We start from the raw sequence: 26,327 nt of genomic DNA on the forward strand, positions 1-26,327 counted from the left end.
AAGACCACAAAACATTTAGATCTGCCATTCAGACAGCCCATTGTTCGCCAACAGCATGACCATGCATCGACGAGTCTTCAAATTGCGATGACACCAGGTGTTCGCGAAAAAAACAGCGTGAACACCCCCGGGGACAGCCACGCCGTGATGATTACTTGAGACCTCAGTGTAAACATGCTGGACACTTTGATTGTATTTCTGGGCCCCCTTGTATAAAGGGTTTGGTCTACTAATGCCTACAGGGGAAAATAGCTACAGGGAATAATAGGTACAAAGTTTGTTGTGACAGCGATACGCTTACCTGCACACAAGTGGACTGTACCGGTTAGTGTGCACTAATGCCTACAGTGGGATTAGGGGAGTAGAGGGCAAAGAGCAATTAGCAGAGGCTATGCTTCTTCTCACACGGTTGAAGGATAGAAAAACATATTGAGGGATAAAACAAAGTGAGAAGGAAATGTTTAATTATTTGAGAGAGATTTTTCTTATTGAGAAGGAACCGTATTGCTTTAAAATGCTTGTAACCAAAGTCTTCTTGCTAACCATGGCAAACCCAAAGAAAGTCGAGTACTTCACATCACAGAAAGGAGGACAGCAGATACTACTAGATGGCTGCAGATATTTCCTGTAGGCATTAGTAGACTCCACCAATAGCACTACACCAACCATAGCACTACGTTAAGGTATTGGAGTCACCTCAGCGCTAAGCACGCTTTGTACAACGACACACGGAGCCATAGAGTCTTCCTCTCATGTTTGCACAGATTGCTTTGCTCTGGAGCCACCAGTCCGATTCTGAAACTACTTGACTCATATGAAGCACTTGATCGTTACTGTCCGGGTCTGCCATATTCAGAGTCAGAACTTAGAAATTGCTCAAACCTGGCTACAATATGTGCTCGGAGGCTTCAACGATATTTGCGAAAACACCTTTGAATATAAGTGGTTTAAGGTTCAAAATTGTCTGCAGTTTCAACTAGAGGTGTGACGATGCGGACATGTCACGATACGATACGTATCGCGATATCTTGGAACGATATGCTATCTTTAGTTATTTTCTTTAAAAAAGTCTATTTTGATAGCAAGTAACAGTGTAAATTTTTATATAACCGTCAATTTCTAGTGAACATTAACATTTTGTAGGGTCAACGATACATATCACGATACGAACAAAAGTATCGATATATATATATATCATCAGATAAAGTATCACGATTATCGATACTACGATATATCGTCACAGCTCTAGTTTCAACCGATTATCAGGAGTTCTCCACTAAATGTAACTAACAGCCAAGTCTTCATTGTATATTGAGTACATTTAAACCTTGATCAGATGATCACACGGTCAGTCATCCTTATTGGATAATTATATATAAGTAACACGAAGAAGTCATCGATATTCTTTTCCCTTTTTAAATGTGTGTATAATATCACAAAATAGTGAGTCAGAGACCTTCGTGCTGAACACACACCTTCCAGCAATATCATTGCGGGGGACCCAAGGCACAGGCTTCACACACTGTGCCGACGTGGGGAACTGAAACGGCCTTTCAAACCTAATGATAAATCCTGAATAGGTTACGCTTTGTTTCCCAAGCTGAAACTAAATATGTAACCAGGAATCAGGCCGTAAGAGAACGGTGTGTACGGACATGTCATGCAACTGTCTTGACATGATGGTTTGTGTATGCTATTTACAAATAGAGATATAGCATTTAGTAACAAGAATGATAAGCATTTATTCTGAACTTTACTCGTAGTACAATAATACTATACATTGTTTCGTTTTACATAAAGTGTACACTAACGGGACTTAAAAAGGCATCTGACTCCATTTAGATTGAAGGAGCTGTTTTACAGGATGAATTTACTCCTAGGTCGAGATTTGATTACTAAAACTGAAATAAAAAGAAACTGTCCTATGTGATTACCATACCCTCGTCAGAGTGATCACTGACTCACGAAACGGAGGAATTTTCGTCTCATTATCAGAAGATTTGAGTTTTGCTGATATATTCTCCTTCCCAGACGTAGTGTTCGATCTGAGGCAGTTCACAGTTTGCCTAGTCGTTATTGCCCTTCGATTTCCCGATCGGGAACCTTTGATGAGTTTATCACTTACAAAGTCCAGCGAACTGTAGCACTTGGTGAAATTGGGATCCAGCCGTCGTTTCGTACAAGCACTGGTTGTCATTTGCATGTAGTGCGCCGCACGGCCATTTGGCAAGTTCTTGGCATTGTTGACGTTTTGTAGATTTACGCGTTTCCCTGTTTGTTTGAGGTTTCCAAAACTCTTTGAATTGGAAGGCACTGATGTCTGATACCATTGTCGGCTCTCGGCACCATAACTCCCAGGAATTCGCACCTTTCTCTGCAGCAAAGGCTGCTCAACCTCCTGTTCTGCCTCAGCCTTGCGCATTAAAGATGCCTTTCTGAGCATCAGAGAAGACTTGGTGCCTCGTGGCGGAATGGTTATAATTGTCACTCGTGGTCGTTTCTGCTTGCTTTCTGCGCTTGTTGGGGAGCTTTTGGAAGACAGAGAGGCATAGCCTTCATCACTTGCCCTACTGATGCACATAAAGCGTTTCATGAAAGTTTCACTCCGAAATCGCGGTGGTGATGGACTGCGAGCGTCAAAGGTCAATCTGATGCTACTGCACCGACCAGAACCAGTAGTAAACCGGCTTGAACTAGTTCTGCTTCTTCTGAAGCTGTCAGACTGTTGGGTGCTTCTTCCTTCATCTTCATCACCATCAGCTTTATCACTCCCTGCCTCACCATCACTGCTGTGATGCCCGGAATCTGCATCAAAATCTTTTTCGGACTTATCAGTCTCCTCTTTCTTGTCTACATCTTCCTCTTTGGAGTCCTTCCTCTTCTTCTTCTTCTTCCTCCTTGGCCGAGTCTCGTCTTCATCTCCTGACCTGTTTTTTGCTGGCTTCGCTGGAAGCATCATTCTCGGACTCGCCACCAGTGGATGGTTCAGGCGTTGGAGGCTTGGGTCGGCGGTATCTGATGATCCTTTGTTTGGGTTTGATGAAGCTAAACAAGTCTCCGTTCAGGTAGTCGATGAGCTCTACAACGTCGTGCATCCCTTGGTCGAAAGCCAGTTGTCTACAACTGCAGTTGTACCACTCCATTGCCTTTGTTCGCTCATCCTTTACGTTCTGAAACAATGGATACATTTGTTCAATAATGAAGCGTGTATATGCGGTCTAACGGCCTACACGTGTAGTATCAAGGTCAATTCCAATGTCGAAATAATAAATAATACCTTGTCTGTTAAACTGCATGACCTTACGAAAACACATTTGACAAGCAATCATCGTCGATCGTTCCTATGGAAAAGGGTAAAAAATGCATGTTCCATAAATAATATATTTTCCTGATTTACAGACAACATCAAGCACGAGGATATATGGAACTATCCAAAATAGGGAATTCAATCCAATGCAGAGAGGGTTCAATCCCAATCAAAATAAGTGTCTGATGAAAGAAAAAAATTGTAAAGTAGACAGACTGCTGCAGGAGCAATGGTCAAATGCGATCGTACATTTTACCTATTCCTGTAAAATATGACCAGATAAAATTGTATTTAAACTTGCAGATTTTCTGCAGTGTTTTCCAAATATGAAATGTCACTTAATACGTTTTTCTTCTGAAGATAGTATCAAAGAGTAATAAAGGTCCCGAATATGAAAAAACCCGACATTTTATTCACACACACACACGAACAATGCCAATAAAAAAATAAAAAATAAAATTGTGTCATAAATGCCACTGAAACGAAGAAAAATCTACTTCATAATTTGCTAAGATGGATGACTTCATCGACAGAGGATGTCAAGGAAGGTCCCAGGCAAGAATGACTGTCATTTTCTATGATATATTCATCTCCAAGACAGAGGGCACGTGGACAGATCGATCGCTGCTGACTTACTATCATGGCTGTCTTGTAGTTGTAATCCACGCCGTTGTCTATGAGGAACTCCGCCATCTCCTCCTGTTTGGACTTGATGGCGGCTACCAGTAGGTTCTCGTGGTACTGCAACAAAAGGGCCAAACATGGGTCAAGGACGTCATCGTATTTGATGCAGCATTAAAACCTCAGAATTAAAGCATATTTAGTCGTCTTCACATCAAGTATATTTATCTTGTATTTGCAAAATATGCAAAGGTGAGGTGAGGTGAAATTGGGTTTAACGTCGGGCTTGAGAATATTTCGCTCATATGACGATGTGCATGCGTGTGTATGTGTATGTGCGGCTGCTTGTACTAGCCCAGACTTAAACTGCTAGCCCACTGAGATACCATGCCGCAGTGAAGCATGAATACCCCACTCAGACACATTATACTGACTCCGAGCCGACCAATCCTTGTTGTACCCATTAATGCCGAGCGCTAGGCAGGGACCAACAAGTACCATATTTTAACGTCTTTTGGTATGACGCGGTCGGGGATCGAACCCGCGAACTTCCGTTCTCCGGGCGGACGCTCTAACCATTACACCACGGAGGCGGTCCAAATATGCAAAGTATTACTATTAGCAGGAACTAGGTACATTGACCCGATGCTTCCTTGCTTAAAACCTTTGAATAATGTTCCCAAGAGGTTCAAGCATATGGCATTCACTAACAAACAAACAATCTCAATGTCCATTGTTTAATGATCTGTCGGTACCATTCAATGGCCGACAGAGCAAGTAAAACAATATTGGGCGTTCCACGTTTTAACTAACTTTTAACGTAGAGTTTAACAAGTATTCTAAGATGCCTAGCGGTTAGAACAATCGAAAAAAACAAACATTATCAGACAATAAAGGTATAGTTTTTTGATGACGTAACAATTGAATGACGTTATCCCGTCACTGCGCCATTCTAGTGTGCCCCCTCGTAATCGAACCATTTTACATTACGTCACAATGTAAGCGACGTCACGATGCATGTCAGTTGTCATCGCCTCGTACGGCCTCCTACAGTAAACTACACCGTTGCATCCAGTTTCTTGGTTTGCTGTTGCTTCACGCAGCTAACATCACTGGTGGAAACATTACGTTTATGTTTTACGACGGTTAAAATGTGTCATTTCGCCTCACAAGTTTTCAGCGACACGGTTACGTTCGTAATGTTTACATTCCCACAATGCAATTGTGGAATGTCGCTTGACTACTCAACTTCCTCTGGATGTACTGATCTAAACTTACGTTGGTAGTAGAAATGCAACGTTCACATTGCCCCATATGGTTTACGTTAATGACTGATGTAATTAAAATAATTCAGAGAAGATATTTAATCCGAACGTAAACCGTCATCAAACTGTTATCATTTGTTTTTTTTCTGGTAACGTTCGTCTTAACGTAGGGGGCAGACACATCAATAGAACAGCGCGCCAGTTAGCCCTGTGCGAGGATTCTTAATTTAGGTCACCGACACCGTCGTTTGTTTTCTGCCTTAAATTAATCGTAATTATCTTTAGAAAGTATTAAATTTGGCATCTTAGAAAAGAAATACACTTCGCCCTACCACCATGTATAGTGTAATAAAACACACTTTCGCCCTGAACTATTAAAACGTTAAAGGACTCGGACGCAATCGTCCTCGTGCTTTAACTATAATAGTTCAGGGCAAAAAGTGTGTTTTATTACCCTATACATGGTGGTAGAGCGAAGTGTATTTCTTAAGTACACTGGAGATACTGCAATGGAATGAAAAAACATATGTCTAAAATAGATTTTGAAGAACATCTAAGGAATACTATAGCATGTTCAGCTTGACCTGATCAAGTGAATACTAATGCATTGCGTGACCGTGTACCAACTGGTTGGGTCTATTATTGTGAAGGGGTGCACCTTTGTCAGTTGATAGTCAACATGTCCGAACAGCCGAGACAAGGTCGCCGTTTGACATCTATGTGTGAGAAATCTTGAGGAATGTCCGAACTTTCTTTAAAAAGGAAACTACAGATGGTTTAATGTTCCCGACTCGGGGTTTAGGCAACATTAATAACATTCTCTTCTCCCCTATTTAATGAAGTTAACTCGACCTGCCGTTTGTGCCATTTGACCTCCCGGGTCATGCATATGTTGAGTAGCTCAGGTCAAGCTGAACACGCTGTAGCTTCCAGTACCAAACATCTTCAACAGCAACAAATGTTTACCCAAGTCATGTTGATGTCAGAGTAGCGCTTGTCAAGACAGTCCTCCAGCAGGTCGATGTCCCCGATCGATGCGGCATTGTACATAGCCTGGTAAACAGAATAGATAATTAAGTAACTTTGAACACAAGGGAATTACCGTCAAAAAGGAAGGGCGAAGTGGGGTTTACCGTTGGGTTCTATATTGGCACATACATACATGTGTGTGCATGACTTCTTGTATAAGTCGGATTTATGAGGGTTCTCTAGGGCTTGTCGACCCATGAAGATCCGGGTTAGTTTTACGCCGCACTCAGCAATATTCCAGCTATATATAACAAATCGAGCCTGGGCCAGACAATCCAGTGATCAACAGCATAAGCATCGATCTACGCAGTTGGGTGAGGTGAAGTGAAATTGGGTTTAACGTCGTGCTTGAGAATATTTCGCTCATATGATGACGTGCATGCGCGTGTATGTGTATGTGCGGCTGCTTGTACTAGCCCAGACTTAAGCTGGTTTTATAGTGCTAGCCCACTGAGATACCATGCCGCAGTGAAGCATGAATACCCCACTCAGACACAATATACTGACTCCGAGCCGACCAGTCCTTGTTGTACCCATTAATGCCGAGCGCCAGGCAGGGACCAACAAGTACCACATTTTAACGTCTTTTGGTATGACGCGGTCGGGGATCGAACCCGCGACCTTCCGCTCTCCGGGCGGACGCTCTAACCACTACACCACAGAGGAAATTACGCAATTGGGATACGATGACATGTGTCAACCAAGTCAGCAAGCCCGACCGCCCGATCCCGTTAGTCGCCTCTTACGACAAGCATGGGTTACTGAAGATCAATTCTAACCCGGATCTTCACGGGTCTTAATGTGGAAGCGAATCCCAAAATCTTAAAGGGAAGCCACTTTTTTTAAATCCTTGATTACGGTTATTGTGCTGATAAACCTATACATAAACACAGGGGAAATATGGTATTCATATGGGATCATAGGCTTTCTGAATTCCAATGCAATTCTGTACAGCGTATGATGAGCCTAAGGTGCCTGTGTCACCCTGGTACCGGTGTAATCTTAGCTATGAGATTATCGTAACTCCCATATCTTAATATTGAGTTATGACAGTCGAAGAGCTTGTTTCGTACGACGGCTCCGGTGTCCCTCTGTTTTTCTATTTATAGTTTTTTCCAACTTCTTTTTTCAAAGCAGTCAGATTTGGCAACTAAGCTTATCTCTGACGTTTATCTCTGATTGTTGCTGTTATTTACCCCGCTCGGTTCTATTACCGTCAATACAGTACCTGTTTCTCTTCTGCTGTCATGCATGGATCTTCTTCTTCGAATTCTTCCACTTCCTCCTCCGCCACCTCTCCTTCCTCCTTCTCTAGTTCCTCGACGCCGGGGATCTTTTTGTCTTCGATGTAGTTGACGCTGGGGATGAACTCCTTCTCGGCATCGTCAACAATGACCTGCATACATCATCAACACGTGGTTAGTAAACCGTAACTCAAAACATCGTCAACACGTGGTTAGTAAACCCTAACTAAAAACATCGTCAACACGTGGTTAGTAAACAGTGATACGTTTTGATTGAGATGTACAGAGTTCAAAGAGATTATGTGGTATGTTTATTTTACTTCTTACTGGCATCCTGTACGCATTATGTTTTTTGATTATAAATCATATTCTGTCATTCACCTGATGCAGGGACAAGAAGTAACCCAGAAACTTTGTGTTGTAAATAATTATAGAAGTTGTAAATCCATACCATACGTTGTTATGATACATGGTTCGATAACTGTCACCTTAATACATCGTCAACACGTGGTTCGTAAACTTTCACCTTAATACATCATCAACACGTGGTTCGTAAACTGTCACCTTAATACATCGTCAACACGTGGTTTGTAAACTGTCACCTTAATACATCGTCAACACGTGGTTGGTAAACTGTCACCTTAATACATCGTCAACACGTGGTTCGTAAACTGTCACCTTAATGCATCGTCAACACGTGCTTCGTAAACTGTCACCTTAATACATCGTCAACATGTGGTTGGTAAACTGTCGCCTTAATACATCGTCAACACATGGTTGGTAAACCGTAACTCACTCAATCATTCCAGACAGGTCCTGTAAATCTCATAATATGGGGACGAAAGGAATCTTTGAACATTGTTCAAACAGACACCTATTTTAATTACAGGTGGAGGATAAGCTAATTGTCCAGACGAATGTCATCCTAGTTCCTCTAGTTTCTTCATGCCAGGAATTGTGGCTCTAATGTCGCTGTCTGTTATTTGACTTCTGCACTATAGTCTGTTTGCAGTGAAAACGTACCGAAGAATGTCACTTTAAACAAAAAAAGTAAATCCAATTAAGTGAAGATTGCGAATCCTCATAATTTGACTTTGCCAATTAAACATTTTAATCTCAGAATTTAATTGTTTAGCAAACCTTTCATAGTTTCAAGTCGCTCTTATTGGTATGTATTACAAGGGGGTATGCACATTAAATGAGACACCGATAACATGTAGGGTTGGTCTAAGTTAACGCTCATCTCGAACCGCACGTGCATTTGTTTTACTGTACCAACTACTGCGCTTACCCCCCTTGTAATACAAACCAATAATAGCGACTTGAAACTATGATCGTTTGTTAAACAACTTTTATCCTAAGTTGAATAAAATTCTGAGATTTAAATGTTCAATTGGCAAGGTCAAATTATGAGGATTCTCAATCTTCATTTCACTTTATTTGATTTATATTTTTGTTTAAAGTGACATTCATCGGTACGTTTTCGCTGCAAACAGACTATAGAAAACATGGATTTATCGTATATTGTAAGGGTATTCACAGCAGAACATTTAATTAGAGAGACATTTGGCAATCCTCACATCGATTTAATACCATAAGTTGTCACCTTTAATAATAATATGTTAGCCATACCAACTTCGTTAATCCGCGCGCTGCCTGAGTTGATCTATTTCACTGATAAAGCATGTAACAGATTGTACTGTAAATCCATCTAGTCGCTGAATGTTATTACGAAGACAGTAAACAGACAGCCCCTTATCTCTGTCAATGTTTAATAATGTTCCAGATGTCATCGTTTTCTCATCGAATGTTTGCACAGAAAGCGTGTTTAACGTACGTGACACTTGAGGCTTCTTCAGTGAAGCCATTTCCAGCAATAAATTCTAATCTTTTTAAAGTATCTGTCCGATACCTTGATTTATGTACAGACGTAAGACAGCTGTTATCTTCAATGAAAGTCTGATAGTGCACAAGGATGTCTCATGAACGTGCTGATAAATTATGACCCCTTTCTACTCCTATTTTCAGGGTGGTGAGGTGGCTTAGTGGTTAAAGCGTTCGCTCGTCCCACCAAAGGCCCGGGTTTGGTTCCCCACGTGGGTATAATGTGCGATGCCCTGGCATTGCTGGAATATTGCTACAACCCAATTCACCCTACGTCCAGAGCTTAGGGGTTCCGAGTCGTTTAATGTTCCGAGTCAGCTGTGATTGAATGCTGATGGTGGGTTAGATTCCCAGATTCAGCCTGATTGGGATTCTTGGTTTGTTAGCACCAATCCATGCGGCAGTATACGTCTAAGACCTGCATCCCTTCGTGCCTACCTCGTCCATTGCCCTGACACGGTGTATCAAAACTAAAATAGGGTTAATACGGCGTTAAACCCAGCTTACTCCATAGCTTACATTGACTGGTTCTAGCTTAACGACCCATTCGGTAATATTGCAGTTATAGTGACTGAGTGATTGAGTGAGTGAGTGGGGTTTTTAGCCGCTTTTAGCAATATCACGGCGGAGGACACCAGAAATGGGATTCACACATTCTACCCATGTGGGGAATCGAACCTGGGTCTTCGGCGTGACGAGCGAACGCTTTAACCACTGGTCTACCCCACCGCACTATTCCAGTTATAAGACGGCGGTCTAAATAATCGAATTTCGGTTAGAGAATCAAGTGAGTGACATCATGAGCATCGTTCAGCGCAACTTGGATACAATGAAACGCTATCATCTATATCACAGATCCTGGCCATTGAGTCACAGGACTGCTCACTCAGACATGTACACCCTGTCAGTAAATGGCCACTAAAGACACAGAGGCAGTGAAACCAGACAGAGACAGGATCGTGATAGAGAAAAGGGAGAAATCATGATGGAGAGACAAGACGGTGAGAGTAATAAACTAAATGGACCCTTGAGAGGGAGAGAGAGATGGTACGTGTGATGATTGAAAGGACTGACTGACTGAGTTTGGTTTTACGCCGCTTTTAGCAATATTCCAGCAACTTCACGGCGGGGGGACACCAGAAATGGGCTTCACACATTGTACCCATGTGGGGATTCGAACCCGGGTCTTCGGCGTGACGAGCCAACGCTTTAACCACTAGGCTATCCCACCGCCCTGATTGAAAGGAAGGCGGAATAACAGTGATAGAGAGAAGGGGGACTGGTATGGATATATGTCTCGTTCTCCTTCCTTAAGGTAAGGTTGGTTCAACATGTAAACTACAAAGTCATACCACTGATAGACTGACATGGGAATGTGTTATCAAAACCACATTTATCAAGTGTGACTTTTTCACTTAAGTGACCCAGCAGGCCCCGTGGGGTATTTTTTTGTCAAAAGCAGCAGGTGCCAAAGCGTTCTTTAATCAACTCCTAATCTCAACAGTCGTCAGTTTCGCAGGTTGAAGATTAAAGTTAGCAAGTTGAGGATTTAGTCGGGGGCTTAAGAAATGCGTGAAGGGCGGCACGCCACCCCCCGGAGAGTGAAGGACCTGAGATGTGAACCAGTTATAGTCTGATTGATGTATTTTACAACCGAAAACGTTGTTGTAATGAACACACAATACCATAAACGTTCCGGAGACAATGGAACCAAGAGAGTGAAATCAAGCGTAAAGACAAAGCAATCCTCTACTGGAGCACAGTGGTGTAGTGGTTAGCATGCTGGCCTCTCACGCCAAAGGCCTTGGTTCGAATCCCGGTGGAGACACCAAAATTTGTGACCTGGGTCTCATACTGTGTTGTGTCCCTGGGCAAGGCACTTCGTCCACATTGCACTCAGTCCACCCAGATGATTAAAATGGGTACCTGGGAAGCGGATGTACGGACCTATGCGGTCGCACGCAGCGCTTAGTAGCAGCTTTGAAAGTACATTTCTGTCAGGGTAATAATGTAACGCCAGAGAGCAGCATCGCGTTGGATTCTAGGCGCAAAAATTATCATTATCATTATTATTATTACTGCACATTATGCGGATTTGAAGCCAGATATTGCTCCTTAAACACTTTAAGTGTAACAAGTTGAAATCCTCATAATAGAAGGCGTGTCTGAGTCGGGTATCCATGTTTCACTGCGATGTGATATCTCAGTTGGCTAATACTATAAAACTGTCATTAGTTCTTATTTGTATAAACAGACACACACGCGCGCCGCCATTAAAGAGAAATAATCTCGGACGCAACGTTGATTCCGTTCTCACCCCTTACGAAGGATATTGTCTTGAATATGACTTTCAGTGTTTATATAATGCCGACATTTTATGTCACCAACAAGGTAAAGCCTGTCCTATTTGCTGAAACATTTGTCACCTTAAACCTCAACAACATATTGTTTCGATTTGAACATCGAGTCAAATGCAATCGGCACGTCTTAAGGATAAATGATGCATGACCATGTCGGAATAAACCGATGAAATCCGAGTCCATCGGTGTAGCGCTTCGATTGAGCAAGTCCCTACTATATTGCTGACCTACGGAGCCTCAGGATAAAGTGGTACTGTCAGGAAGCCACCGTGTCTATACCTACACGACCTGACGCCAAGTTAATCCCTCTGTGTGAAACATAACCCCTTCTGTTAATAACTTAGTGACAGTTTATATAGTCAGTGGTTCGTTTCCCGCCTGCTCTGATGGGTGGCATGCAAAGGTAGGTTTGAGCTGATATTGTTAAACGCTCCATTGTAATTGTGTTGTCCGTTTTTAACAGTCAGACAACAGTTCAAAAACTGAAAACATTTTCAAATCAAATTTTGGATCCAGTGTCTCACTCAAAACGTGTACCAATTACAAGGAGCCTCTTTTGCAAGCTAGGTTCGGGCAAAGAGTCACTAAAATTCGGATCAAATCCTTTAAATACCATTTCCATTTTAATGTATTATTTATGTCATTTTTATGTCATTATATATTTTAGTCTTTATATCAGTTCAGCAGTCAATATTTACCCTAAATCACCAAAATAATTAGCATGTTCTATTCGAGACACCACATGCTGGAGCTGCGAAGAAAATCAGTCAGTCAGGTTTGCGCTGCTTTTAGCAATATTCCAGCAATATCACGGCGGGGGACACCAGAAATGGGCTTCACACATTGTACCCATGTAAGAAATCGAACCCATGCCTTCGGCACGACGAGGGAACGCTTTAACCACTAGGCTACCCCACCGCCCGAGCGAGTTATGGACACATTTAATCAACTTCATATATGATACATCAAAATTGAAATACCTGTGTCTTCTCCCGAGAGCTTAATTTCTTCTCCTTTTCTTCGTCTGTCTCTTCCTCCAAACGATGAAGGTCTGTCGTCTTCGGTGCTCGGTGGCGTCGGACTTTCTTCTTTTTAGGACTCCGAGCCTGCCTCGACTCCTGGCCCCCCGGCCTATCATATTCCTGTCTAGGCGGGTGGGGGACAGACGACAGTAAGCTTCTTCCGTCCGCCATGTTGTAATATTTAGAAACAGTTTTCATCCATCACATACATTCTGTAACATATAAAACAATAACCGTGTGATTAATACTGTCAGCTATATATCAATACAGATAAAATACATGGACAGTTCACACCAAATAGAGACGACACGCCACAATCTCGAGCCAAGGTTCTATCAGGATCTAGACGTTGTAATCAGAGCACTGTGGGAAACTGACATACCATCTCTCCATTTATTACTATACGCCACAAACGGCCAGTACTCAAAAGCAAGGAGGGCACGAAGAACGTTAGTTAAACCTGCAAGCACGATTAACTCGAACAGAGTCCCTCTTTGAACATTTTTCACACGTAACCTCATGCTCCCTTAATATGTTACAAGATGCCCACCACCATAGACAAAAGATTTGTCACAATCAATAAAATCAATAAGGCACTGTATATTGAGTATACAATGAAAGTAAGAATATCGATGTGAGTCTCAATGATTTTCAATAACAGGAGTTATAGGTTTAAAACACAATCATCTCCAAAGTCGTTCCCTGTTTGAGGGCTCTTGGTACCATGTTCTGACTGCAGTAATAGGAAATGGTACCCGCAGAACTGTTAGCGTCCAGGGGACAACGGCCCTGCAGTCAGCTGTCAAAGTAGTGTCTGTCCTATGTCACGACGTGAGTAAGTTCAAATTTAAAGTCATTTTGGCAATATTTCAGCCATATCGTGACTAAAACAGTAAATACTTTACAATTTTATTATATAAAATCTGTCGTCAAAGGACAGTTAAGCAACTGGCATATCACATATTTAAAACTTGCCTGTAACTTAATATTATATACTATTTAGGACATTACAACATAAAAATGGGCTATAGATAGCCAGCAAATGAAGGTAGATACTAGGGACCACGGGGACTTACAATACCTTTGCTGCCTGCATGAACCCTAGTTGGATTTACACCATCCCTGCAGGCGCTGGCGATTGTAGGAAACTTTAGCCATTATTTTTAAATAACACAAATACTACGTTTAACAATCTGGTAAGTATAAATTTACTTTGAAAGTTTTGAGACTTACTTACCCCCCAGGCTATGTCACGAAGACCCAGGCTAACCAGATGCAATGCAATTCCCCTTAAGAACACTACACCACGTACCCAGCGTTCGGTTCCATAGCTTGGTATCGACCGGCTGATATTGCCAGCAAAAGGGCAATAATTTTCCTTCCTCCTTACAATAGTTGTAAAACTGTGTCGAGTTAATTCACAATTCGCTCGCAACAACACGGCCTTGCTTCAGGCTTCAGACAACGGTTTAATAAAAATCTACTGGATAAAACAATTTGTCAGAAAGACAAATCAGATACCCAGATATACTTTGACGATCAGATAACCCGGTTGTACATGCCATTTTGTACCAAATGATGTAGAGATAAAAATGAATTTAGAATCTGCAGATGAATGAGTTTGGTTCTTTTACATATTCAGCAATATTCCAGCAATATCACACAGGGCATCAAACATGAACGTCACATGTTATACAAATGGTGGGATTCGAACCCTGATGTTGGGGATGACGATAAAAGCTCAGCTTGGCTACCCTACAACACTGTTCATTAATTCATAATTCGATCCGCAATTCAGGATTCTACAGGCATAGACACTGTGAGGCATCATTTGGTATCCTTCACCTTGTCTTGGTTCTTGACAAAAACATTTAATATTAGATACCTGAAACGTAGAGACTATGTCAATGATACCCACTTACGTTCATGTAACAGATACGAGATGGTTAGGGTTTGCAGTTGTTCATAAAACACATCCTTAGGGAACACTACAGCCAATGAAAAAACACACATTACTTTGCAGATCCGTTTCGACCAAAACCACACCAATCCTCACCCCAAACACTCACATAAATATACACGCGCGCACGCACGCACGCGCGCGCACACACACACACACACACACACACACAAGCATGCACCCACGCACACTCACTCCATAATAAAAAATATATCGCCCCTTGAAGGATTACAAATGTATATCCCACTTTAATCCAGTTTATACATGCAGTTCGTGAAAATATACACACACAACCAGTAGTTATGTTACATACATGACGACCCCGAGTTACATATAAGGCAGTACTTACTTGAGTACATACATACCATACCGGATTATTGAAGACAGCGTTAAACACCTCACATTCACGTCTATGCCTGCATATGTTGTATAATAAGTTAACAAAAAGCACCGTAACATGATATACTAACCATTTTCCAATGTAAACACTCCACGCTTGGGCACTTCTAACACTACAACACGACTGTGGCTACCGTTGACTGTAGTTTTGTTTTCCCTGGCAATGAAAGGGCGACTCTCCCCGCCTTCAGCCGCTACCACAGTGGCGTCATATCGACCACCCTACTTGTTGTGTTTCTCGGGGTAGGAAATATCAATCACAGGTAAACACGGCATTTAATGGAAAACTTGGAGGGCTTATTGTAACTGGTACTTGCTACCTTTCACTGGTTGCCTGCCTGACGCCATGGCATGGTCCTTGACTTGGGGTGGCAGCGGAGTGACGTCAGCGAGATGGTGAAGCCTATAAGGATTTTATTGTTTTCAAGTTTGTTTGTTGTTTGTTGTTTAACGCTGTACTCAGCAATATTCCAACCGTATGTAAATAACGGTGTCTGGATCAGACAATCCAGTGATAGACATCATGATCATCGATCTACAGTATTGGATACGGAGTCATGTGTCAACCAAGTCAGCGAGTCTGACCACCCGATCCCGTTAGTCGCCTCTTACGACAAGCATGGGTTATCAAGACCGGGACGCCAACGTAACTGGGAATCTTGTACTTGTATGTGTATCGAACTTGGCCATTGCTGTGTTAGAAGCAAGTGCAATGTCCACTTGGCTTCGTATATGCATGAGGTGAGGTGAAATTGGGTTTAACGTCGTACTTAAGAATATTTCGCTCATATGACGACGTGCATGCGTGTGTATGTGTATGTGTGGCTGCTTGTACTAGCCCAGACTTAAGCTAGTTTTATAGTGCTAGCCCACTGAGATACCATGCCGCAGTGAAGTATGAATACCCCACTCAGACACATTATACTGACTCCGAGCCGACCAGTCCTTGTTGTACCCATTAATGCCGAGCGCCAGGCAGGGACCAACAAGTACCATATTTTAACGTCTTTTGGTATGACGCGGTCGGGGATCGAACCCGCGACCTTCCGCTCTCCGGTCGTATATACATGAACCCTGGTTCCTTGTAACATATACTTTCATGAAGCGAGTAAATTAAATGGATTGAGTAGCACGATGTCTTGGTTGATTGTGTCATCGTATTAAAAACATCATCATTCTCGACGGGATGGGACATTGATCGTGATAACAACCACGGATAGGTCTAGACTTGTTTACTTAATTACTGTGATATAACTAGAAATTTGTAGGCATTTAGAAGTTGGTAGGGTAATACAACACACTTGATATGGATGTGCAACTTCTTAATTATTTACACACGACGTTTCTGGGCTAATGCTTGCCCATTCATCACACATTGTACCCATGTGGGGAATCGAACCCGGCTCTTTGGCGTGACGAGCTAACGCTTTAACCACTACCCCACCTCCACTAGAACACAATAGCATGAAACTGTTGTGATATACATATGATTAAATGTGATACAATTACTGATACAAATAGTTCAGGACTGGTTTGCCTTACCCACGCTCTGTCACTAATAGCTACATGAAAGCTATCGTGTTACCGCCAAGTATGTTCGTCACAAAATAAGAACAAAGCCATGACATTAACGCAACACTTACCAAGCTATCTGCCGTTACAGTACAGTTGTGGCGTTTTTTCATGTTCCCGTGTACCTTCATAAATCACCACCTCCATACAACTAACATACATCAAGCAATATTTTGCAGCATGAAAGCAACGGACAGAGTGTGGCACCCTGCGGTACCCCAGTGCTATTTACATGCCGCTATAGGTTATTATTCCCAGCTTAAGCAGGTACTATTTAGAGTCGTACCTATCATCGACAATCGTTCTTTTCATACAAGGCAATAAATTCTCCACACAAGGGAAACATACACCAGTAAGCCCAACCGTCTTCGACTTCTTTTCATGTGTCATTTCCTTTGAATGGCCTTTACTCATTATGAGAAGGTTAGAGGTGTATCTCCGGCTTCTTTATGAGACATGCAAAGGAGAACAAATTATTCCAACTACAATAAGAGAAGCCTTTGGCAAATATGTTTATCGATATGGGTGTACTTGGGTTACGAAATCGCATTAAATCTTTTCAGTACATACCAATGCCCCCTTTGTCAAAATTGAATTTAAATCCAGTGATTACTTGAAACCCTCATTGATTTGAAACCCGTGTGTGTAAAGTTCTATACGGTTTCTGTATCTCGGAGGCATAACTTTCAATTGAATATATTTTGTAATTTGAATTCATATGTTTGAATAAGCCTAGAGACTTGTAAATATCGTTCGCGAACCTAAGCTCGCAGCCAAATGAAGGTTTTGCTATTCTCTGTATTCGATCTGACGAGTCCTGGGAAACATTTTAAAGGTCGGAAAGTCAACAGGTCTCATTTCCATAAACCTTCTCTAACTTGAGGGACCGGTCATTTAATATGGGGATGAGAGGGCATCAGGGGAGGTCACCAACAAATATGAAAGTCCCAAGAAGAGGGTCTTGAAAATTAATATACTTATATTTCGGGAGGGTGAAGAAAAGTTTATAATGAAATATACTTCAGCTTTTTGTTTTTCGGAGAGGGCTATGAAGTGTACAGGGATATGGAGAGAGTCATCCCAAAATATGAACGCATTAGGGGAGGGTAATTAATTCAGTGCTTCAAGAACTTCTCACCCACCCACCCCCGTAATAAATGACCGGTCCCTTACAGATCGGAATCCCTCATATGTAAACCTGGCCCTTCGGTCCAAGTGTGTTTATGTAAACAGGTTCATTGTCATGAAGTTTATTCAGTCTTTAGTGTACTTCTAATGTTGGCAACCATTGTAGTCTGCAAACAGGCACATAACACTATACTTGAAATGGTTTGAGTAAATTTGTCGTTGAGGGTAGTGCGATCTAAGACTCGCCTAGACCATTGCTGTTACCTGGTAGAGAGTGGAGAATGAGTGGCCTCGATAATATACACCCGTGCATTAATTAAGCACCACCTTATTTTGAAAATAAGATGTGACGCTACAGAAAAGTAAGAGTATAGCCATCAATTTAATCATCCTGTAGTTAAAGAAGCCTTATCCACAGACAGTTTTACATATACCATAACCTATTCTATTCTTTATGAAAGAATATGTTGATGAAAATGTGATGGGACTGAATTTTTACCCAAATAACTATTCCTCTCCTGCTCAAACTACACAACTGAATTATGTTTTGACTAAAAAAACAATTCTGTTATATACCAAGATGACATTTACACATCAAGTAACTAAGCTTTAATTATGTATAATCAGGAAGAACACGAATGTCAAACATTCAGACCTTTTTCCAACAATTCAGATTGCTAAATGACAAAAACGGAAAAAGGCCACATTAATAAGATTTTGGAATATTTTTTTATGATTTTGAGTTATTGTAATGAATAATTACTTCTCCTTGCTGGATACTGATAATTACAGCTAAAATCTGTTTGTTTTGTTTGTAAAGCAACTTTTACTGACTTTTTAAACTGTTCCTTTTTTTTATTTTGACTAACTTTTCTTCAATCTTAGTTTACAAACTTTCATCCATTCACAAAAAATAAGCAATTTATAGGCCACACAACAATCAATTATTACTTTCACTTTTCAAAAGAAGGTAACTTGTTTTAGGACAGAAAAACACCTGTTTTAAATATGAGTAATTATCCTAATGAAAATACATGGTAATTTCAATGATGTTTTCGTTTTTGAAATATTAAATGCTTGCTCTATCAAATTATAAAGGTTTTTTTTTGGAAAGAGTTTAGAATTTCATTTCAGACAAAATTAATTGGTAAAAATACAGGGTGGTGCTTATTTTATGCACAGATGTATATTAAACTGATGTAGAAAGTACACACTTGTTGCTTTGGGAACATTTTCCAAAAAGCAACGAAATATTTTGATTGTGCCATTTTTCAAAATATTCATTTTGCCTTTTGTAAAATAATCCCAAAACTACACATGTATACTTTCTTTTGTAAGTGAGACTATATGTATAAAATTGTACATTCATACAACGCTGTCAAACATGATCAGTGAAACACACTGCCGGCCAAATATTAGTATAATCCCAAGTTTGTTGGTAACTAAAATAAAACACACACGAAATGGGTTTCAATGGCGAAGTATTTTATAAGGGTGTCATAGTATTTCAGCAACCGATTTCAACATTTCGACAACCTTGTGTAATTTTCAGGTGTATACTTTTTTGTCTGTCAGTTTATCGAGGTAAATATGACGGATTCAATAGAGTACAAGCTATAAGATAAAATTGTATGTTTTTGGATACATGTATGAACTTCTGACAAAAACATGAAATTCATGCAAGCAATTACAGTTATTCTTAATTTAATTCAAGCTATATTATACAGACAATATTATTCAGTTTCATTTAGTTAAAGATAAATCTAGTGTTTAAGAATATAGTATCTTTTAGATTTGCAGATTTTTAAAAGTATTCTTGAGAGCACAAGGGTCACGTTTAGGTTTATACTCGTCGCTTATGCATGTGTTTATGTTTGCAGGGCAGTAAGCAAACCTTGATATTAACATTCAATAACACACATCATACGTACAGATGTCTCTTTCAGGCACACGTTTCACATTGACATATGGGATATCATTAACTAAATGACCTATTGACAGGTTGAAAAACAGTCTGAGTATTTAATGACTCCCCCTACCCGTTCTTTGTTAAATTAGGGGAAGAAATATGAAGCGGTGGACAAGGGTACTTTGTCGTTCCCGGAGGTAAAGGCATCAGAACACAGCCACATGCACATTTAAAGACAGGCATACAGACTCGTGACTCGAAAAACACGCTGTTGACAGAACAGGAACACTGTTGAAATTTACAATTACATGGGCTAACGTCTCTCGCATGTATGACGGGCCGTTTAGGGGCTGTGGGTTAGCTTGTAGTTAAATTGTTCGCTAGTCACTCTTAAAGACGGATTCGAGATTTCCACAATAGTGCAATATGTGAAGCTCATCCATAGTGTCCCTTGTCCAAAATCCTGCTGGAATATTACAATAAGCGTCGTAAAACCAGATTCACACACACGCACTGACTCACTGGATGTTAAGCCTCGTGGTAATTAAAGTCAAAGATGTATTTGCGTGCCTGTCCCCTCCCACTGTAGCCTACATGTAAACTGTCTCACTAACGTCTATTCAGCTGCGATTAACCAGTCCGAAATCAAAGACTAATTTACTTGAGCCTCTTAGTAAAAAAACTATGCTATAAACTAATAGCAAATCACGGGCGATTAAACAAGGCTTTAGTAATTGTAGCCAGCCAGGTACTTCATACCTCGGTGTTATTAGTTATTACGTATGTTATTATGCTCTTAAGATACGGGTGTCAAAGGAAACTAGGTCAGTGTGGTGCCGTGATGAAATATGGTGAAACCAGGAGGAGGTATTTGCTGATTAGTACTCCCTGCTAGTTATAGGTTACGGCGGTGAATATCTGTTTCACTTATAAGCTGTGTCTTAACTGACTTACATAGAAGTTGACGACGTGTTGGGTGTGGACAGGATTCTGAATAACACCTTTGGCATAAGACTGATTAAGACTGATTCGGTGTATTGTTTACACTGTTGAACTATTACTGACTATTAAGTAACATACAACATGATACTGTGTTAACGTACAAGTCTCTGGCTGACTTAATACTGTTGAAATTGCATCACCGTTAAAATATGACTGACAAACAACTAAAGCACAACTGGCAAACCCTTTACTTACAAAAATCTTTCTGCCTAAGTATTGGTGGAATCTTAACACAGTTGAACTATGACTGACAAACAATTAAAGCACAACTGGCAAACCCTTTACTTACAAGAATCTTTCTGCCTAAGTATTGGTGGAATCTTAACACAGTTGAACTATGACTGACAAACAATTAAAGCACAACTGGCAAACCCTTCACTTACAAGAATCTTTCTGCAAGTACAATCTTAACAGTTGAACTAACTGGACAAAGCCACTGGCAAACCCTTACTTACAAGAATCTTTCTGCCTAAGTATTGGTGGAATCTTAACACAGTTGAACTATGACTGACAAACAATTAAAGCACAACTGGCAAACCCTTTACTTACAAGAATCTTTCTGCCGAAGTACTGGTGGAATCTTAACATTGTTGAACTATGACTGACAAACGACTAAAGCACACTGGCAAACCCTTTACTTACAAGAATCTTTCTGCCTAAGTATTGGTGGAATCTTAACATTGTTGAACTGTGACTGACAAACAATTAAAGCACAACTGGCAAACCCTTCACTTACAAGAATCTTTCTGCCTAAGTATTGGTGGAACCTTAACACAGTGGAACTGTGACTGACAAACAATTAAAGCACAACTGACATACCCTTCACTTACAAGAATCTGTCTGCCTAAATACTGATGGAACTGATGTTGAACTATTACAGTGCAACTAGCACAATGCTAACGTACAAGATTCTCTCTGTATTAATACTGTTAAATCGTAACACAGTTGAACTCTGACAAACAATTACAATATGACGGGAAAAGTTTCAACTTGAAAGGCTAAAATATTGTAGTAATAGCATCAACACTGTTGAACAACAACTGACATGTGTTTGTAATATGACTGGCATATTATTGAATTACAATTGAAGAAATATAAAAACATTTACGGTTGAAACAATGCTGAAATCGTATCAACACTGTTGAAATACACATTCATACTGCTGACACACCATAGACACGTGGCTGAAATAAACCAACCAAATACGACTTGTTAAATTTATGTTGCAGTTATCCGTACAGCAAGTTATTTAACACATATTTTAACCCTCCAGTTCATGCACACGCTCGAACATTGACCAAGAGAAACGTCTCGCCAGGACTTACCTTAACACATTGGTAACTATCAACTCCGGGATAAAGCTATCAGTAAAACACAAGGCGATTCAAGCCCAAACCGTTCTCTGTCTTATCAGATTCTCCAGCAGTGTACAATATTGCCAGTCTGATCCGGGTACAGATGGACATAGTTTGCTGTCTACGTTGCTGGACAATCGGACGTTCAATAACAGACTAGCTGACTGTTACAATCGACAATCTGAGGCGATATCGAGAAGTGCGCTGTGCTCTCTGATAAGCTAGGATTACTGGGGGTGATCCTACGCACGAACGGTTATAAAAAGGCTGCGTTTTGGAGATCGATTGCTCGGGTGTTGGTTGGGAAACGTTTTAGAGCTTTGGCTGGTAGCTGGGAGTTGGATAGGAACAAGATTAGAAACTTGGAGGACAATGTGTTTCAAAGAACAGATGTGTTGACTGCCCTGGTAAATTATCGTGGAATGTATTGAATTGTGCAGCATGTCGTTCATGTTGTTAACATAAAGGATAGGTTTGTTTATGTGATTATATTTTGTCATCCCATCTTGCAAGCTGGTACATACACCGACAGCCAATTTTTGGGATATGTTTATGAAAAGATGGGTGAAGGAAGAATGAGTGGGAATGAGAGAAGAAGAGTCGGGGGAAGGGGAACAGGGGTTAGAGGGAGTAAGAGAGAAGGAGTGAGACTTAGAGTGAGAGAGTGACAAAAAGAGGAGGGGGAGTAGGAGAAACAGTCGGGGGAGAGGAAGAGGGGTTGTTTGGCTCCAGTGATCAACAGCAGGAGCATCGATCTACGCAATTTGGAACCGATGACATGTGTCAACCAAGTCAGCGAGCCTGACCACCCGATCCCGTTAGTCGCCTCTTACAACAAGCATGGGTTGCTGAAGATCAATTCTAACCCGAATGTTCATGGGTCGGGGCAAAGGGAAAGAAAGACAGAAAATTGGTTGTGATACTATTAATATTCCATTTCTATTTTACCACAGCAAATGTTCACTCCTACGATCATGTAGTGTAGGCCGTCAGGACGATGATACATTCGCGCTACAATTATCTGAAGCATGTTAAAGTAGTGTATAGTATAAGGACCCTGTGTGCAGATATATAGATATATACTTTCATAGAGTTGTCCTCCAATACATATGTCATCAAACTGATGAGTAGTTGTACATGCATTAACCTCTTTCTTTAATTCACTCAGAATTAAGTAGGACTAGGGGCATGGTCCAGATCTAAATACACATACGCATAGGGAAACCCAGAGGATTAAATATCAATGGCTTTGTATTACTCTCCGTTCACATATGCTGTTACGTTCGATGTAATGTAACAAAAGTGTTGTTGACAACATAGTTTGTCTCGTCGACTTGATCGGGGAATGAAGTAATTTTATTGCATATTGTAATTTGTATTAGTATTTTCGCTCTTTTGTCTTGTTTCGTTGAAATGTTGGTCCCATTAATTATTATGATAAATGTATATCCTCTCAAAGCATTGATGGCGTATATTTGCAGAGTAGTGTCCCTTAGATGATGATTATTGTTGAACGTGTGCAGTCATTGTGATGTTTTCCCCTTACTGATGTACCTGTGTAATACTGTTAAACCAAATTTGGACTTTTCTTAAAGTCGATTCGGAGGTCACACAACGCCACACATTCAGCGGGTAAAGGTGAATAACCATTTGCCTCATTCCGCCATAAATCGCATCACTTTGAAATATATTCATTGTTAGTTTGTTAAGAAATCGTACTGAAAATGAAAATGAACACACATCAAAGAAAGAATTATTCTGACTCAAAATATCACCTGCAGAGCTGAGAAAGAACATACAATATTACAGAGCAGAAACACGTGAAGCAGCAAGCGGTGTGTTACATATTTACATTACATGTCAAGTAATTTATCATTTCGGCAGCTGAATAAAGTTAGTATTTGTTTTCCCCTCTGGAAGACAGCGATATTAATAAAACCCCGAGCGTGTTGTATTCGCCATACGTCCTGGGGTTAGTTAGTGGAAAGGCTGGATACAAGCATATAACCACGAAAATATAAAGGGAGTCGGAATGTACTCCAATACATTGAGAGGAGAGAAAGTGAGAGGAAGGAGAGAAGAGGGAGAGACAGAGAGAGAAAGAGAGAGGAGGAAGTGAGACAGAGAGAGGGGAGAAAGAGGAAGGAGAGAAGAGGGAGTGGGAGAGAGAGAGCGGAGGAAGTGGGACAGAGGGAGAGAGAAAGAGAGAGGAGGAAGTGGGACACAGAGAGAGAGAGAAAGAGAGAGCAGGAAGTGGGACAGAGAGAGAAAAAGAGTGGGAGAAAGAGGGGAGAGAGAGGAAGGAGAGAAGAGGGAGTGTGTGAGAGAGAGAGCGGAGGAAGTGGGACACCGAGAAAGAGAGAGGAGGAAGTGGGACACAGAGAGAGAGAAAGAGAGAGGAGGAAGTGGGACAGAGAGAGAAAGAGGGAGTGGGAGAGAGAGAGGAGAGAAGAGGAAGTGGGACAGAGAGAGGAAGAGGGAGCGGGAGAGAGATGAGAGAAGAGGGAGCGGGAGAGAGAAAGACACAGAGAGAGAGGAGAAAGAGAGAGTGTGTATACAATGAAGTGTAGGTACAATGATACCGTCGACCCAAAATTATCTGAAGCCTGTTAAAGCAGCGAATATTGTAAGGACCCTGTAGTTTATTGTAGATATGGCCTCTGTGTGTGTGTATATATATATATATATATATATATATATATATCAAGAGTGAGCTCAACGTTAATATCAACATAAAGTGTACAGACCACTGTGAGCTATTTCATAGTAATAACGTCAACAGTCCGTTTGGCTTATGAGCCACGTACTCTCCAATGAATTATTGTACCCTAATTCCATGAATACACTCCTACAGATGGTGTATTGATGTTTTTATTGAAAGAAAAATAACGTGTCAAATATGTCCGCATGGTCAGTATAATCCATTCCATGTTGTTATGTAGAATTACTGCGACGGAAAAGCCACACGGATTTCAGCCAAGCGTTGGTCTGCGATGTTTCCAGGCTGCTACTTTCACCAGGGTTCCGGGTGTGGATAATCCGGTTATTGCGTTCAGCGACCTGTCAATCAATCAAGTGATTCACCCACCTGTCAATCCACATTCACCCAACCGCTATCTGCCCGCCTCTACCTGCACCCATCAATCCTCACCTAAGTAGCGCACCTAGTTCCATTTAGTGTTTTCAGGTTCTGGTGCCAACTCATTTCAATAGATAAATGCTGTGACAACAACATAGATCAGCACACGACCTCAGTCACCTAACCTGTCTAGCAAATGTTTGATTATATGCTATTGAACAAAATGTTCACTTCATCTGATCACACGACATCTCAGTTTTGCAATGAGCCTGTTTCACACCGCTTGGATCAGCTTATGAGGGCCGGAGACAATAAAAATAGAAAGGTAAGACAGTGAAATAAAAAAAAACAACATCATCTTAGATACCCTTTTCTTTGTGGTTTTTCCCCGTCTTTCTCTTTTATTTATTTGTTTTATTTATTATTATTTTTTTTATTTTTTTGGGTGTTGGTACATTTTGACATTTTTCAGTGATTTCATTTATTTATTTGTTTTATTTACTATTATTATTATTTTTTGTTTGTTTTGGTTTTGATACATTTTGACATTTTTCAGTGAATAAACTGTTACTTATTGTTAAAAGCTATATTAAACCTAGATCAATCTTTAGATTATTTTATACGGTAATCAATATTACGTTTACGTGACATCAAGGTCGATCCAATGCCCGTCAATACGGAGGTCAAAGAACTGTACACATAATGCGGGTAGGTGAATAACCCTTTACCTCATTCCGCCATAACTCATATTGTGTTGGAATATATCCATAGTTAGTTTATTAACAAATCGGATTGAAACGGTCAAATCAAAGAAGAAATTACCCTAACTCAATATACCACCTACAGAGCTGTTTACCCTGTCGCAGAACAGAAGCATGGGAAGCAGCGAGTGGTCTGTTGCATATTTGGGTTTAGATATCAAGTAATTTATCATTTCGGCAGCTAAACAGAGCCAGTATTTGTTTCCCTCTCGCGACATTAACCCAGAACATATTCTATTCGCCATACTTCCTGGCATAGATATATGACCACGATAATATTAATAGGGTGGGTAGGTACGTTCTCAAACGAAACACGAAAATATACCAGAATCATATTAATTCCTGCAACACAAACTATGTAAGTACATGTATATACTATTCACACTTTGCTAAGGATCAAATCATGGATTCAACAGAAAACTATTATGTG

At 40.7% G+C, this 26,327-nt stretch overlaps 1 protein-coding gene across 2 annotated transcripts; it reads right to left on the reverse strand.

Moving 5' to 3' along the window:
* Window positions 1-1,717: 1,717 nt before the first annotated feature.
* LOC124276520 lies at window positions 1,718-22,290 on the reverse strand. Of its 2 annotated transcripts, none has more exons than XM_046712149.1 (6): window positions 22,028-22,290; window positions 12,691-12,944; window positions 7,451-7,618; window positions 6,160-6,246; window positions 3,944-4,048; window positions 1,718-3,170 (listed from the first exon to the last, which is right to left on the reverse strand). In XM_046712149.1, the coding sequence occupies exons 2-6, from the start codon at window positions 12,928-12,930 to the stop codon at window positions 2,916-2,918; spliced, it is 855 nt and encodes a 284-aa protein (XP_046568105.1). In that variant the 5' UTR covers window positions 12,931-12,944; window positions 22,028-22,290; the 3' UTR covers window positions 1,718-2,915. The 2 variants fall into 2 exon arrangements, with proteins under 2 accessions (XP_046568105.1, XP_046568106.1); XM_046712150.1 differs by lacking the exon at window positions 22,028-22,290 and adding an exon at window positions 15,163-15,285.
* Between the last annotated feature and the right edge of the window lie 4,037 nt (window positions 22,291-26,327).

Source organism: Haliotis rubra, unplaced genomic scaffold (assembly GCF_003918875.1).
Source record: "Haliotis rubra isolate DU_JTF1 unplaced genomic scaffold, ASM391887v1 Scf21, whole genome shotgun sequence".
Lineage (NCBI taxonomy): Eukaryota > Metazoa > Mollusca > Gastropoda > Lepetellida > Haliotidae > Haliotis > Haliotis rubra.